The sequence below is a fragment of the Garra rufa genome, chromosome 1 (assembly GCF_049309525.1).
Source record: "Garra rufa chromosome 1, GarRuf1.0, whole genome shotgun sequence".
NCBI classification, from domain to species: domain Eukaryota; kingdom Metazoa; phylum Chordata; class Actinopteri; order Cypriniformes; family Cyprinidae; genus Garra; species Garra rufa.
Genome location: NC_133361.1, coordinates 46,896,447 through 46,909,540, shown reverse-complemented (window position 1 = coordinate 46,909,540; position 13,094 = coordinate 46,896,447). Strand labels below are relative to the sequence as shown.

The window sequence follows — 13,094 nt, the reverse complement described above, 5'->3', positions numbered from 1 at the left end:
CTGTAATGCCTGAGAACCTACACACCTCTAGACCTGTAAGTGGATGCAGATAGACGGATGTGTAGATGCAAACACATGCATCTTGCATACTTGTGTAAATAGGTAGAGCTTTTTCCTTCATTTCCTTCTCAGATGTATTGTAGACGCTGTGCTGCAAATTCTCACGCTCCTCTGTATGCTGCATTTCTGGCATCCTTCTGATGGCTGTCCTCAATTCAAAAGTTACAAAGCTAACTAGCTTTAATGTTGCAAGCCTGTTTAATATGAATGCAGAGCATCGTTTGGTATTTAAAGCGACGACTTCGATCTGATTTAAAACACACAACAGAGTATTTTTTGACACACAATGGAAAGTGTACCGGGCCAGAGTTTGAAATATGCGTACAGTATAATATGTTACATTTGTCGGCTACTTTCCTATGACTCCAACGCATGTGCTCCGAGATGTGTGACCCCTTATGCACCCATTATGTGGTCACATACACTGCGCTCTCCAATTCTCAGAAAGTTTCAAAGCGCACAGGAAGAAAGGTGGAGGTGTGTGTCTCTGTGTGGGTATGTGTTTGTGTGTGTGTATAATTGTATACGTGTGGGCGTTTGTTTATGTGTATATGGTTTTATTTGTGTGGGTAGGTTTATGCTTGTATGTGTGGCCCTTTCGGCAATGTAAACTGCTGCTGCAGGAGAACTGCGTGATCGGTCAAATTACGTCACCCTCAATAGTTAACGTGCGAGGCTTTAAACATAGTTGAATTGTTTTTAACTCTATTTTCCGAGGTTTTACTCCATTGTGTTTCTGTGAACAAAACACAGGCAGGAATCATATATTTCTATGCTGAATCTAAAGGTGAGGACATTGATACCTGAGCTATTTGCTGCATGAACTGAGATGAAGACTACAAAATAATACAATATTTCTACATGCAAAAACAAGCATTCAGCTGATTCATGAAAAAATGACTCCTATAAACTGATTCTTTTTAAAGTCATGTCCCCGGGTTCGCAGACTAGTCTTAGACTAAAATGTTTCAATTGAAAGAAACTTGGACTGATTGATCTTAAAATATGTCAGTGTCCTTGTTTTGTCTCAAAATCAACACCAGTAATGTTTTATTTCATTTTACTTAAATGTGTTAATTTAACTATGGCCAACAGGTTTTTTCGTCTATATTGTGACATGCATCCAAGTGAATTATGAATTATTAATGAATAAAATACAAGGCAGGAACTTGATTCTGTGCTTCAGTTGTTGATTGGATGGAGGCAGATCTGAATGTGAGCTTGCGGTTGATTGTAAGAAAGTGGTGGCGTTTAAATGATTGGAGAAGTCGGACATACTTCGCCAGAGAGAAATCTATAATTTTACTGGACGTTTGAGTTAAGGCATTATGATTAAAGGTAGAGATGCACCGATTGATCGAAATCGCAGATTTTTGGCATGATCGGCCCGGATCGGTGACCGGCCGGTCAATTTCTCCTCTTGCCGATTCCTAGCCGTTCCCTTTATTGCCAGCGGCGCATGCAATTACGTCACAGCGACGCGCGCGCACTCACAGTCGCGTGTGAACAGGTCTTTGGTGTGAGTGAAGATGACACAAAGTTCGCAGTTTGTAACATTTATAAGGCCAAAATACAACGTGAGGGAATAACCACGAACTACGCGCTTGTTTAGCTTGGTTGGACATGTGGTAGATCGCGCCCCCGCTCTGCATATTTTGCATGTCTCTGTTAGTTAACACACCTGATTCAGATAACCCACTCGTTAGAAGTAAGCTCCGTGAATGAACTGTGTTCCGATTGACATGGTCCCTGCCCAGTGTTCATTGCTCCCTACTCCCTGAGCAGGGGAAATCCGTTGACGTACACTTTCATTCATTCACATATTTGCACTACGCCACCGCATACAGCCTCTTCACACACTAATAGTTCGAAGCGAGCGTATATGTTCCATTTTAAGGTAATTAAAGCGTGCGCGACATGAATCTGTGTCATCTGTGTATGAAGACGCTGTATGCGGTGGCGTAGCGCAAATATGTGAATGAATGTTACGAAGTGTAGTACCGCTGGATTAACTGGTGACAAGGCAGAAATGTTTCTCTTTATCAAGAAAAAATTGCCATTAATGCTCAAGTAATAGCATTTAGTACTAGCATTGGTATTTCTACATGTTTGAAGACACAGTGCACTTTTTGTTGTTAAAGTTATTGTTGTGAGATGATCCTGTAATGTTTTAAAAAAATTCCAAATAAAATTCATTGAAGAAAAGTAGATTTTTGTATGTTTTCAAGGCTCAGAGCACTTTAATTTGTTATTTTTTTTATTTTTTTATAATTTATATATTAAATTTTTTTAGAACACTTTATTTTGTTATTTTAATATGAGAAGATGCTGTAATGTTTATACATTTCTTTTATTATAAAATAAAATATATTGAGGAAAAAAAGTTTGCTAGTATAACTATACTATATTAGTTAAAGGAACTAATTTTATACCTTTTTCGAAGGCACAAAGCACTTTATTTTGTTGTTAAAGTTATTTTGTTGTAAGAAGATCCTGTAATGATTAAAAATGTATTTTATTATAAAATAAATTTAATTAAAGAAAATATTTCTGTATAGGCCCATGCTTTCATTACAGTTCTTAAAAAAATAAAATCGTAATCAGCAAAAATCGGAATCGGCAGGTCACACTTACTGAAAAATCGGAATCGGCCAAGCAAATTGCAATCGGTGCATCTCTAATTAAAGGTCCAAACAGAGTTTGAAAGAGAAAATGTGCATGGATCATTTATACACCATAGGATCAACAACATGCATTCAGAAACTAAATGGGGTGAATTTACATTTTGAGCCAATGTCGGTTATTCATCAAAAAGACTTAAGTTCAGGAGTTATAGGGATATTAAAGGGCTAGATTACCCAAAATGACAATTCTTTCATTAATAACTCTTATGTTGTTCCAAACCTGTAAGACCTTCGTTCATCTTCAGAACACAAATGAAGATGTTTTTGATGAAATCCATTAGCATTCTGACCCTGCATAGACAGCAACGCAACTGACACATTCAAGGCCCAGAAAGGTAGTAAGGACATTGATAAAATAGCTTTGTGGTACTCTTGTGAACACATTTAACACAGAAATTTTTAAATAAAGTCGTTATTTTAGTTTTCTTTGTGCACAAAGTATTCTCGTAGCTTCATAACATTGCGGTTGAAACACTGATGTCACATGGACTATTTTAACAATGTCATTACTTTTCTGGGTTTTGAACGTGGTAGTTGCGTTGCTGTCTATGAAGGGTCAGAAAGCTCTCGGATTTCAGAAATATCTTCATTTGTGTCCTGAAGATGAATGAAGGTCTTGGTTTTGGAACGACATGAGGGTGAGTAAATAATGATAGAATTTTCATTTTTAAATGTTGTTGTTCAAACCTGTGTGACTGACTTACTTTTGTGGCACATAAAGTTATTTTAAAAAATATCTGTTTTTTTTTTTTTTTGTCTGTTTATTGAAAATCAATGGGGTCCAAAATGACATTTGACATTTGTATATTTCATTTTATGTAAAAATAGTTTAAACATTAACACAGGTTAAGCATGACAGAATTTACATTTTTCTCAAGAAATTTCTCATAGGCTCATCAGTCCTAAAGGTGACTCAAAGGTGAACTGTATACGTTAAAACGTTACACACTTTCTCTTCTGATTTCATTTCTGTTTTAACTGGCCTAACTGTTTCTTTTTTTCGCTTTTCATCATTCAAACATCGCTTCCCCGCCCTCAGACACATGATAGTCCTGACCTTTCAAACACTGCATACATTCACAGTATAGCGCACCGTATATGTATGTGTACATTGTGTCAGACACCTTTTCTGCTTTTCTAGATGTTCACACACACTTTGAGTCAAAAGGTTTGCGATCCTTGAATGTGTCTAACTTTTTCAATACAAAATGTGACATTTGCAACTGTGTAGGTTTCAGACATATTTTACAAAAAAACCTTGTAGCTGACTTGAAAGCGAAATTCTTTGAAAAAAAAAAAATGTAGGTATACCCCTCCTACCATGGCTTAAAGAGGTTGGTTAATGTGAGTCACGCTTGTGTCTTCACAGATGTGGCATGCAGCAATCCGACTAGACGGTAATTATCTTGGTAGTCACAAGGCTTTCGATTTTATCATATAATGCATGTTGTGCACAGTCAGTGCTTTACAATGCAGTATTGTTTGGAAGAGCCATGTACGTTTCACAGAAACATTTGTTCAGCTCACGCAGACGATGACTGGCATACATACTTGAACACTACAGAGATGTTCACATAGAGCCAGGAAGTCAAGGTTAAGGCCGTTAAGAGTGGAGCACAAAAACAGAGCTATTTTTCCTGTTTGTGGCTGCCGTTTAGGTGGTGTTGTTTTTGATCGTGATGACTCAGCATGTAAGGTGGGGTCTTGTGTTGATCTGGGTGAGTTGACGGGGTCACTCGGATTTCTGATCACTTGATTTATTGTCAGGTATTGGCATATAAAGGAGCCATTGATTGGGGAAGATCATTCCTTGAGCGCACACACTGCCTCCCCGCACCCGTTTCAAATCACTCACACTGAAACTTGTGGTCTCGTTTTGGTTCATGAGTGTGTAACTGTCTGAATTTTCGGTTGAATCTGTTTCTCTGTTGAGTGAATGCAATACAGATCAAAGACAAATGCTCAAACAGTTAGTTGAATGAATGTAGGTTTGTCTTTTTACACGTTTTGTTTAATTATTGGCGGAAAAAACACTGCATTTTAATCACAATCAAAACAAACATTGAACAGTTTTTGATGTAAAATAGATTGTATAATTTCAAAAAGTTAAGCAAAAACAGAATGGTCTGACCTTAGCTTTGTGAAATTATGCGGCATAAAACATGTCTGAATGAAACAACGGCAGTCAGGCTGAATAAGGTGCAAATTCACTCTCTGACAGCAGATGGCGCTTATGAAACAGCGTCAATATAGCATTTTTTTGGTTACCGCTGTAAACCAAGCAGCACTGTGCTTTTCAAAGAAGTTAATTTCTAGAGCAAAAATTTACAGATAATGTACTCACCCCCTTATCATCCAAGATGTTCTTGTCTTTCTTTCTTCAGTTCTAAAGAAGTTTTTTGAGGAAAACATTTCAGGATTTTTCTCCGTATAGTGGACTTCTATAGTGCTCCGAGTTTAAACTTCCAAAATGCAGTGTAAATGCGGCTTCAAACTATCCCAAATGTTGTCATAAAAAAAAATTAGTTGTGAGTTATTCCTCCAAACATTAGTCAGAATTGTGTACCGTTAACAGGGATTTTTTTCGTAAGTTCATACAGTGTCTGTAATTCAAACCGGTTTACTATTCAAACGGTATATCGCCAAGCACTAATAATTATGTATGTTAAATTTAATATAGGGGTTCGTTCAAAACAAAGTGTACATATGTCACTAACCTTGGACTACAAGAAAGTATCTTAAGTAGCATAAGTGTATTTGTAGAAATAGCCAAAAAATATATTGTATGGGTCAAAATGATCGATTTTTCTTATATGCCAAAATCATTAGAATATTCAGTAAAGATCATGTTCCATGAAGATACTTTATAAATTTTCTACTGTAAATATATCAAAACTTAAATTTTGAAAAGTAATATGCATTACTGAGAACTTCATTTGGACAAATTTAAAGGCAATTTTCTCAATATTTAAAAGTTTTTGCACCCTCAGATTGCAGATTTTTGAAAAAAAAAAAAATAATTGACCCATATGACTGGTTTTGTTGTACAGGGTCACATATGTGAGAGAAATAGTAATTGTCCTTCATTAACAAGAACCGTTACTAAAAAATCATATATAATTATTAAACCAGTTCTACAATGAAACTCTAGATAATGCAGACTGACAGGTTGTTAACTTAATTGATGATGTTATACGACTTGGCACAAGCTGATTGGTTCATGTTGCAACCAATGAGCTTGCAGCTATTTAAATGGCGGGTAGCATTCACTTGGGCATTTCGCAGCGCGCTTTTAGAGCTCCTCTGAAACCCTCCACCTTCCCCAGCTCCACCTGTATAGATCTGCTACCGGTTATTTTATGCTATTTGTGCAGCAGCAGTATTTCTTAAATACTCACAGCACTTTATCGCCGTATGCTTTGGCAGTAGCAAGTTCTGTGCTTGCTTGCAGACCAAAATACATTAACATTGTCATACCCATTACCATGCTAAACTTTTCCGTTAGTTATCATGACAGAAATATTAAATGATCTATCAGTGTAAATATATATTTGGTTTCTATTAAATCCACTTAATATTTTAATATTATTATTATTTTTATTGTTAGTGTTATTTTATGCAATAATAGCATATTTCTGTCCTAAAACATGCACATGTGCCTTCTTTTATGCACTACTGCACCAGAAAGAAAGGCTTTAAGTGTTTGTTTACCTGTTGAATTGCAATCTGAAACTGGAATTTAAAGTGCACAATAATCGCAGTTAAACATTCATGATCAGATCAAATAATCACTACAGGCCTACTTGGCAAATAAGCATCAGCCCAGCAACCACATAGCAACACTCATGCTGGCAAGCTGCTTGTTGTGACATGTTGGGTGTCAGTAATGAAGTGTGCGAGATTGCCCCATATTTGTCAATATCAAAAAATGTCTACAGATTATGATAATATGTGAGGTTTTTCTTCCCCATTGTGTGAGTGTGTTTTCTGTACTAACTTCTTGTGGTTTAATTTTGAGCTGCTCACACACACTTACACTGAGAAAACGAAACGGTTGCGGTTTGGTGTGTGTATCTGATTAGTAGTGAGATTCTAGATGTCTACACCTTAACCAGGCTGAAGTTTCGTTTCTCTTTCTTTTTCCTCTCTTATTCTCTTGCTTTCTCACTCTCTCACACAAACACACACACATACATATAAAGGATGTATGGCACCTGATTTGAAGACCAGTAGGTTTTACCAGGTAACCGTCACCACATTGACTATAATTTCAGAGATGTTGTGTTATAAAGCGCTATTGTACTCATTCTTGAATATCTGCGTTTGATGACACACTGCTCTTGTTTCAATGGTAGTTGTGGTTCATTTACCCGCTTTGATGTACTGAATAAAATGCGATGTCTTAGTTGACACCTGACATAATTGCTTTCAATTGTCTGTCGTTCCTTTCGCAACCCTTCACACTGTTTCTTGCTCTCTTTCAGGTAGCAGCTGGCTGCAGGGTGCTGATTCGGAGCAGCTGGTAATGACTGCGAGATCTAAGCGCTGAGTTCAACGGTGCGAAGACGCCGCCGCATCACTGACAGAGAGGAGGCGGCTTTTGCGTCTGAATCAGCAGATGAGGTGCCGTTATTGTCTTTCCAAGTGAAACCGAGATGCAGTTGAGAGACTGAAGTTTGGATCTAAAGCCAAGACGAGTTTCATTTGGACCGGGATGAAATATGTGCTTGTAGTTGCACTGTGAGACAGATTTCATGTGAGTACTTTGAGATTAAACATTTTAAGACTACTGTACATGAGTTGGGGAAAGATTTGCTGTGCTTGCTTTTAGGGCTGTACAATTTGGAGACAAAAATAGTGTTAAAAACTGATCAAAATGATTATTTTGCACAAAATTATAATGCAGTGATTGTTGATATTTGAAATTTTTTTTTTTGCATTTCGGGTATTGCACTTTCTCCAGTTGGCACAAATCAATAGAATGTCAACTCATGCACATGGTTTATTTACCTCATCTAGTGCACTGATTTATTATAGGCTATGCAAAATATAAATTAATATCAAAGACATGTTCTCTCTGTCTACATTATGAAAACTGGTAAAACAAAAAATATTGTAACAGTGAAATTATAGTAATTCCAAATTGCAACAATGTTACAGCAGTTGGGTAAGTAAGGGATAATGTACAGGCAGCCGGTAGTTATCGCAGAAATAAGCCCCGACAGTGTGATCAGGATCTTGTATCACACTGAAGGGGCTTATTTCGCGATAACTACCGGCTGCCTGTACATTATCCCGCTTATTACACGGCTACTTGCCACATAAGGAAGAAAACTGGGCATGAATATGAATTTGAAACCGTTTATTGGCATATTTGTTTTAAATTAACATTTTTATCCTTCCGCGGAGCGATATAGTACCACGTGACTCGACCACGTACATTCAAACTATGTACGTTAGTAAGACAATTTACATAGATTAATGTCGAAATTTTCCATTGTTAATTGTGGTTGTCCAGTGTTTGTCACAAGATGGCGCCAAACGGTAATCTTTGTTGGCACGGAGGGATTTTAAACATAGTAGTACCGGCTATGCGTTATTACTTTGGAGCGGTGATTATTTGAAAAGAACGAACCTGCAAATGTCTCAACTGACCAATCAGAATCAAGCATTCCAAAGAGCCGTGTAATAAGTAGATTTATTCAACAACCTGAATGACACTTTCATTTAAGATGAATATGAACATCTCACATGGAGATCTCTAAACTCCAGCTTACCTGTTTGTCAGTGTTTTCAGATCATTCGGCACTTCCGCAAGTGCGAGTGCACGGTTGCCAGATTGCAGGACTTCCAGAACAAAAATGTACAGATAATGTACTCACCCCCTTGTCATCCAAGATGTTCATGTCTTTCTTCAGTCGTAAAGAAATTGTTTTTTGTGGAAAACATTTCAGTAATTTTCTCCATATAGTGGACTTCAGCGGTGCTTGCGAGTTTGAACAGTTTAAATGTAGCTTCAAAGAGCTCTAAACGATCCCAGCCGAGGAATAAGAGTCTTATCTAGCGAAACAATCGGCCATTTTCTGAAACAAAAATTTCATTCTATATGCTTTTTAACCTCAAATGCTTGTCTTGTCTAGTTCTGCCATGTACATACGTACTCAGTGTAATCTGGGTGAAGATCCTTGTTCCTTGTCTGGGATCGTTTAGAGCCCTTTGAAGCTTCATTTAAACTTCAGATTGGACGTTCAAACTCGCGGGCACCATAGAATTTCACTATATGGAGATAATTCCTATAATGTTTTCCTCAAAAAACATAATTTCTTTACGACGAAAGAAAGACACAAACATCTTGGATAACAATGTGGTGAGTACATGATCTGTACATTTTTGTTATGGAAGTGAACTACTCATTAATGCAAAACATCAAGCTAATGTTGTCAAAAGTGAAAACTGAAATTTAAAAATTGTGACTTATATCAGTATTTCCCACTATGATTTTGAGCACTGTTGATGAGCAGCTTCTTAAACCCCTCTGATGACCATTGTGTTCACGCGCTTGTTGTAAACAAGACATGGCTTTCAAACGCTCCCGTGTGTATCTTTGTAAGCGCTCTGTGAAGACCGTGAAAGATGTGTATTTACAACAAGTGATCATTGTAGCCAACCACAGACATATCTGTTAAGCATGTGAACACAATGACCAATCAGAGGTCTTTAAGAACCCACTCAACAGCGCTCAAAATAATAGTGAAAAATGCTGGTATCGTCACATTTTTAAAATTTCAGTACCGAACTGGATACCATCATCGGTACTTTTGTCAACACTACGTTGGCCAGTAAATTAATCCTTTTAACAGAAAAGCTCTTATTTGGCGATTTAAATGTTTGATATCTGGCAACCTCGTGCATGAAAATTCGCATAGCACAGGCATGTACATCCGTCTGCAATATTTAGCTTACTTTTTCTGACAAATATAGAAAAAGACTTTGGTAAAGTGTTTCTTTATTTTTTAAAAAAATATACGTTTTAGTAGGGCTGGGCGATAATTCGATAACGATAATTATCACGATATAGTTTTTTTTTTTTTTTTTTCCGATAAAACGATAATGACTGTTCGATAAGCGCTCGATAATGTTTACGCACCATGCGTAACGCTGCGCATCCATTTTGCAGCCTGCACTTCCGGATGCCGCACGCAGTATTTAGTTTGCAGCCACATGGCTCTACACTGCGACCATTTCACTCGCATTTGCGACTAAAAGTTAGTACGTCCGACTGTAAAAAATATTTAGGATCACCACTGCGACAGACCCGATCAGCATATTAGTGTTTGCGCTCAGCGGAGCTTCAAAGGTTTCTACGTGTTTTTGCAACGTAGAGTAATGTATCACAGACATATCTCACGAATCCTTTCATGAACAAAGTGTAGAGAGAGTGTAAATAAGAGAGTGATTGCAGTAAAGAGAGCGTCGTTGTTTGTAATAGAGCTTTGTGATATCGCGAACTAAGATGAGTAACAGCTTTTAATAATTTTATGGGAGTTTGTAAATGAGATATTGATCTAATACAGCAATTACATAAACAAGAAGTTATTATTAAGTGACTTACATTGACTGACTACAACACTATGCCTGATTTTGTTCTATTTCGTCGTCAAAAGTAGTCTGAAACAAGTCACAACTGCGCGCATCTCCGTTCAAACACAGCTGTGTTTCGTTTATTAATTAACGTGCGTTTTTAAATGAATCTAGTGAAATGATTCAATTTCCCATTCATTAAGACAGACACTTGCTTTATTCCCGAATGAACCATCCGTTCAAACGAATCAAATGAACAATGTGATCCAGTAATTAAATCAGTGTCTTGCCGCCACCTGCTGAAATTATCATATTATATATCGTGATAATTTTTTTTGCCATATCGCCCAGCTCTACATTTTAGTCTCGTCTTTTATCGCCAACAGTATTGCATGTTGATATAGTCACAGTTATCGTTTATTCATAGCTTTCAGTCATGTGATCGGCAAAACATCAATAGAACTGCAGCACAAGCCTGTAAATTTCCACCTGCTTCCAAGCCGAAAATATTTAGATCACCTCTCAAATGTGAACAAAATGCAAGCATATTAAGCAATCCACGCAAAATTTCAATCACTTAACAGCGTGACAAACACACTGAACAACACTTAAAATGCCTTAATGTATTTAAAATCATGATATTTAAAGGTAAAATTCAGTGCATGCCTTTTCGATAATGTATACTTTATATAGGTAAGCAGATAAGGCCGGAATATGAACGCAATGCACTAAATGGTCTAGTGTTTTCTTTGGAATGGCTTTCTGTGGGAAACCATTCAATGTGAAACTTTGCACATTGAGTGTATATTTTGGGTCTATCCGCTTGGCTGTACAAAGTATGCATGATCAATAAGGTGTATACTGAATTTCACCTTTTAACATCCTAATTTTACTACATTACTACTCAATGCAAACCACGTAAAAAGAACTGGTGGTCAGTGGAGCAAAGCCTCATCTTGCCCTGCAAGTGGGCGTTCTTGTGACGTCATGTGAAAACTTACCTTGTCATCGCCTCGTTTTAGTCACAGGAAAAACTTGTAAAAGGTTTGTGAACCTAATTTTTTCGTCAGTTTTCGTTAACAAAATTAACACTATCAGGGTGGCCCCAATTTGTGTGCAATGCAGATCGAGAAGAACAAGATTTGATCTGTAAACGCCTCACATTTACCAGATAATCCGCACCAAAAATTGGAACCAATTGAGGTCTTCAACAAGTTTTTTCCTCTGATTCTCGAAAGGGGAAAATCAGGGATAAATCGGCTTAAAACTCCTGTAGTGTGAGCCCGGCTTTATTAATTTTCTGTGTCTTCCTGTTTCACTTTTCTCATATCCCTTTCTTTCTCTTTCATGCTCTAGTGAAAGTAATGGAGGCTCGGTTTGGGCTAGGCTAAGGCGTCTCTCCTCATCTCTCCTCCTTTACGCTCTCTTGCCCTCCTCTCATTCATTCGAGAGGAGGGGTACATTGCCTCCTGTATTGGCCTTTACACAAAACAAACATAAAGAGGGAGACGCTCTTATTTAACCAAGCGATCGGCTGCCGATGAAGTCCTGCCAGACACTGAAGGAGGAGGTGTCCGGCCCAGAGACGATGTCTCAAGAAGAGGGGCAAATGACCCAACCCTCCCAAACATACTTCCACAACACCTCTAATCCTGATGCCGAACTGTCAGCCAAGCTGTACAAGAGAGAATCTGCGGCCAAGCCGTACTCAGTGGTCATCGACAACACAATGGCCTCGAGGCCTGAATCGCAGATGCCCTCAGACCTAAATCCCCATCTTGTCCCGACTCAGCCGTTTTACCGGGAAGAGGCCGGAGATGCTGCGACGAAGAGCGGAAATGGAGGGACTTCGGAAGATTCTGAAAACGAAGAGGGAGTCGGGGCAGAGGACGAATTTAAACGAGGACAGATCATCGTAGAGGTCAACCTCAATAACCAGACCCTGCACGTGTCCAAAGGTGAAGACGCGGCAAATGCAAACACTGCAGGAGACGACAAGAGCAATAGTGAGGAGGATGAAGAAGAAGATGAGGAGGAGGAGGAAGAAGAGGAGGAGGAAGAGGAGGAAGAAGACAGTGTTGAAGATGACTACAGCGCTGAGGAGGATCTAGATGAGGAGGATCAAGATGATGAGGAAGAGGAGAACAACAGCCGGCGAACAAGAGCGCAACGGTCGCACAGGGGACGAGCGGCCGCTCCGCCACGGCGAAAGAGTCGCCGCGTTGCCGCTTCGTCAACCGGAAGCGTCACCACAGCATCTGCTGGCGTTACAACCAGGGGGCGGAGGAAGAATGCAGAGGGACCGCCCCAAAAGCGTAGACCTGCCAAGGAGGCCAAAAGCTCCGCCTCCTCCACCTCAGGAGCAACAGTCGCGAGAGGAGGAGAAGCCAAAGGAGAGGGTGAGGAGAAAGAGACGCTAGCGTGTGAAAAATGTCCACGTGTGTTCAACACCCGCTGGTACCTGGAGAAGCACATGAATGTGACGCACAGGCGCATGCAGATCTGTGACAAGTGCGGGAAGAAGTTTGTGCTGGAGAGTGAACTGGCTCTTCACCAGCAGACAGACTGCGAGAAGAACATCCAGGTGAGAGTATGTTTACAAACTTGTATCGAAAAGCCACATTCTTAGTAAATTACGAGTATTGTTAATAGATGTTAGGACATTTTTTAAAGGGATAGTTCATCCAAAAATTTAAATTCTGTCATTAATTACTTACCCTCGTTCCAAATCTGTAAGACCTTCGTTCATCTTCAGAACATAAATGAAGA

At 38.7% G+C, this 13,094-nt stretch overlaps 1 protein-coding gene across 2 annotated transcripts in view; it reads left to right on the top strand.

Moving 5' to 3' along the window:
* znf652 (zinc finger protein 652) overlaps positions 1-13,094 on the top strand; it is a 33,125-nt gene that overhangs the window by 7,799 nt on the left and 12,232 nt on the right. Inside the window, exons 2-3 of one of the 2 annotated variants that reach the window (XM_073833342.1) lie at positions 7,229-7,500; positions 11,682-12,909. In XM_073833342.1, coding sequence (XP_073689443.1) covers positions 11,866-12,909 — 1,044 coding nt within the window. In that variant the 5' untranslated portion in view covers positions 7,229-7,500; positions 11,682-11,865. Of the gene's footprint in view, positions 1-7,228; positions 7,505-11,681; positions 12,910-13,094 lie in introns of both variants that reach the window. The other variant, XM_073833343.1, reaches the window with a different exon arrangement.